A 2969-nucleotide genomic window follows, 5' to 3' on the forward strand; every position below is an offset into this window, starting at 1 on the left:
AATTCGACTACATAAAGATACAAAAAAGATCAAAATCGAAAAGGGAGTACGGCAAGGCAATACAATTTTACCCAAGTTATTTACAGCTTGCTTGGAAGAGATTTTCAGAAAATTGAGTTGGGTAGAGAAAGGTTTGAAGATCAATGGCCAATATTCGAATCACCTAAGATTTGCAGATGATATTATTCTTATTTCAAAAAGAGCAGAAGACTTGCAAGATATTCTGAGTGATCTGAAGAAGAAAAGTCTCAAAGTAGGTTTAAAAAAGAATAAACCAAAGTAATGTTCAACACGAAAGTTTAAAAATAAAGATATTATAATTAATCGATCGTGAGACTCTGAAAGAAGTTGAAGAGTATAAGTATTTAGGCCAGATGGTGAAAGTGACGAAAGATCATGATAATAGAATAAAAAGGTGTTTTACATTTTGTTTGATAGATATGATAAAATCGTGAGAGGTTCTCTACCTTTATGGTTGGAACGTAGGTTTATCATCCATGCATTCGGCCAAGAATAATCTACGGGTGTGAGACGTGGAAGGTACCCTTGTATGTACGTATGTATGTATGTATGTATACATATATGAATATATATATATATATATATATATATATATATATATATATATATATATATATATATATATATATATGAATATTTAGGCAGCAGGTTCTCCTGTAAGCATATTTGGTTAAAAAATACAGCGACTTCTGTATTTATGATCTTCTTGTTGATACTCTCTACTTTGCGAACTGCAGATTTATGTGTAGAGTTGAGCTCAGAAATACTATTACCGAAAGGCATAGTAAAACACAGTGGAGTGTTCTTAATATATTCACGACGTTTTGTACACTTTGTACATTTTCAAGTGATATTGATTACAATAATAAGACATGTTTATATATTGGAAAAAATATAGGTTTCATGGTGCGGGGTGAGGTCACGTAAAAATGATCAAGGGGGAGGAATGGTGGTGGAACTACGTGGGATGGTGGAACTCCGTGGGATGGTGGAACTCCGTGGGGAGGTGGGATTCCGTACAGTGGTGGACTTCATGGACGGAATTATGGCAAGATCTCTTGATTGTAGATTTAATTTTGGAGACTTCTCTTTAATAAGAAGGGCCTCGAGAATTTGCAGGCGCTTGGTGTCTTGTTCTTGTCCAATAATTTTTGTGTTTTTTCTCCACCATTTCCCTTGTTAGAGTGGTGTTGTGGCATGTGATAGTATGAATTTTTGGTGTACCATTTTGGAGGTGGAGAGTGATTCTTCTACTGAGTGTTGTTGTTGTGTATCCTATGTATGAGGAGGGTAGGGACTCACAGTTCCCTATTTTGCACGAGTATTCATACACAAGATGACCCCTTTGTAGTTCTCGGATTTTCGTGGAAGGGCTATTTTTCATGAGTAGTGATGATGTTTTCCTGTTTGTATAATAAATGACAACATCGAGGAAATCTTGGGGCCGGGTGGGTTTGACAAATTTTTTTATTGTTTGTTTTATTATGCGTTCATCTGTACTATAGTCCTAGTGCATGAAGGTCTTGTAGAAGATTTTAATTCGTTCACCTTCTTTGTTGGTCGCATTATGTTGTAGGTACCATTTATCTATTTCATGCTTAATAATCTTATTGATTTCCTTGTTAGGGTAGCCATTGTTAACCAGGACTTGGGTTGCTCTCTCTATTTCTAGATAAGTGGCACTCCAACTACTGGAATGAGTGAGGGCCCTTCTGATGAAAGCTCTAATGGTGGAGTCTTTATAGCGTTGGGGACACTCGCTCATTCCGTTAAGGCACAGCCCTGGGTTGGTCGGTTTTGTGTATACACTTGTTTTAAAGTAAAGGGGACTTTGTTGGACGAGGATGTCCAAGAAAGGAAGCTTGTTTTCTTGACTAAATTCTATAGTAAAATTAAGTCCAGAAATCTCCTGCAGTATATCTTTTAAGAGGGGAAGTTCCGATTTGCAGTCTACTTTAACAAAGATATCGTCAATGTATCTCGCATAAATTGACGGCTTTTTAAAACAATTTAATGTCTCTTTTTCAACCATCCCCATGAAAAAATTTGCAAAGAGAACACCAAGTGGGGATCCCATAGCTACACCATCAATCTGTCTATACATATTACCACGAGGACAGACGAACGGGGCCTCCATTGTACATACTTCTAACAGAGCTTTGAGGGCCGCTTTTGGTAAATCGAGTTTAGGAACACCATTCTCGGGATAGACCTCTTCCAGGATGTAGTTAATAGTACGCAAAATTGGTACATGGGTGAATAAACTTTCGGCGTCTAACGAGGCAATAACACCATTGGTATCGGAGTTACTGAGCAGGTCTAAAAAGTCAGCGGCTGACGACAAGCTAAACCTAGATGGAACAAATGGTGTAAGTAACTCGTTCAACTTTTTAGCAATAACGTAAGTAGGGGTGGGAATTTGACTGATTATGGGCCTGAGGGGAGATCCTGCTTTGTGAGTCTTAACGTTACCATAACAATAACCTAAGCCATAGTTACCTACGAGCTTAGGAAGCTTCAGTCCTCCTGCTTTGGCATTGACGGTATCCACAATTCTATTCACCTTCGTTTTAATTTCTTCTATAGGGTTCTTCGTGATCCGTTCGAATTTAGTCACGTCCATTAGTAATGTGTCCATCTTGTGTCCATCGGGCTGCGTCAAAATATCACTTACACATAAGCACCCCTACCCCCACCCACCATCCCTCCCTTTCTTGCATAACAGTATCATCCATACACATTTTCCATTCATCCTTATCTCCTGCCTTCTCCCTTCCTTGCTGAACAGATATTCCCTCTTGTTGGGCGCCCTCTTAACCCCATCAATCCATCTCATCCTCGATCGTCCCCTCAAGTTCACTCGCTTCACCTCAGTATGCCACACCTCTTTTCTTCATTTTTCATCAGTAATTCTCTCAAACAGACTTAAATTCCTCCTCTCTTCCTCT

At 38.6% G+C, this 2969-nt stretch overlaps 1 protein-coding gene across 1 annotated transcript; it reads right to left on the minus strand.

Moving 5' to 3' along the window:
• Nucleotides 1–1528: 1528 nt before the first annotated feature.
• LOC143018312 (uncharacterized) lies at nucleotides 1529–2659 on the minus strand. Its single transcript, XM_076173672.1, has one exon. The coding sequence runs from the start codon at nucleotides 2657–2659 to the stop codon at nucleotides 1529–1531; it is 1131 nt and encodes a 376-aa protein (XP_076029787.1).
• Nucleotides 2660–2969: the final 310 nt, after the last annotated feature.

The sequence above is a fragment of the Oratosquilla oratoria genome, chromosome 34, assembly GCF_046742065.1.
Source record: "Oratosquilla oratoria isolate Oo_2021 chromosome 34, ASM4674206v1, whole genome shotgun sequence".
Taxonomy (NCBI): Eukaryota; Metazoa; Arthropoda; class Malacostraca; order Stomatopoda; family Squillidae; genus Oratosquilla; species Oratosquilla oratoria.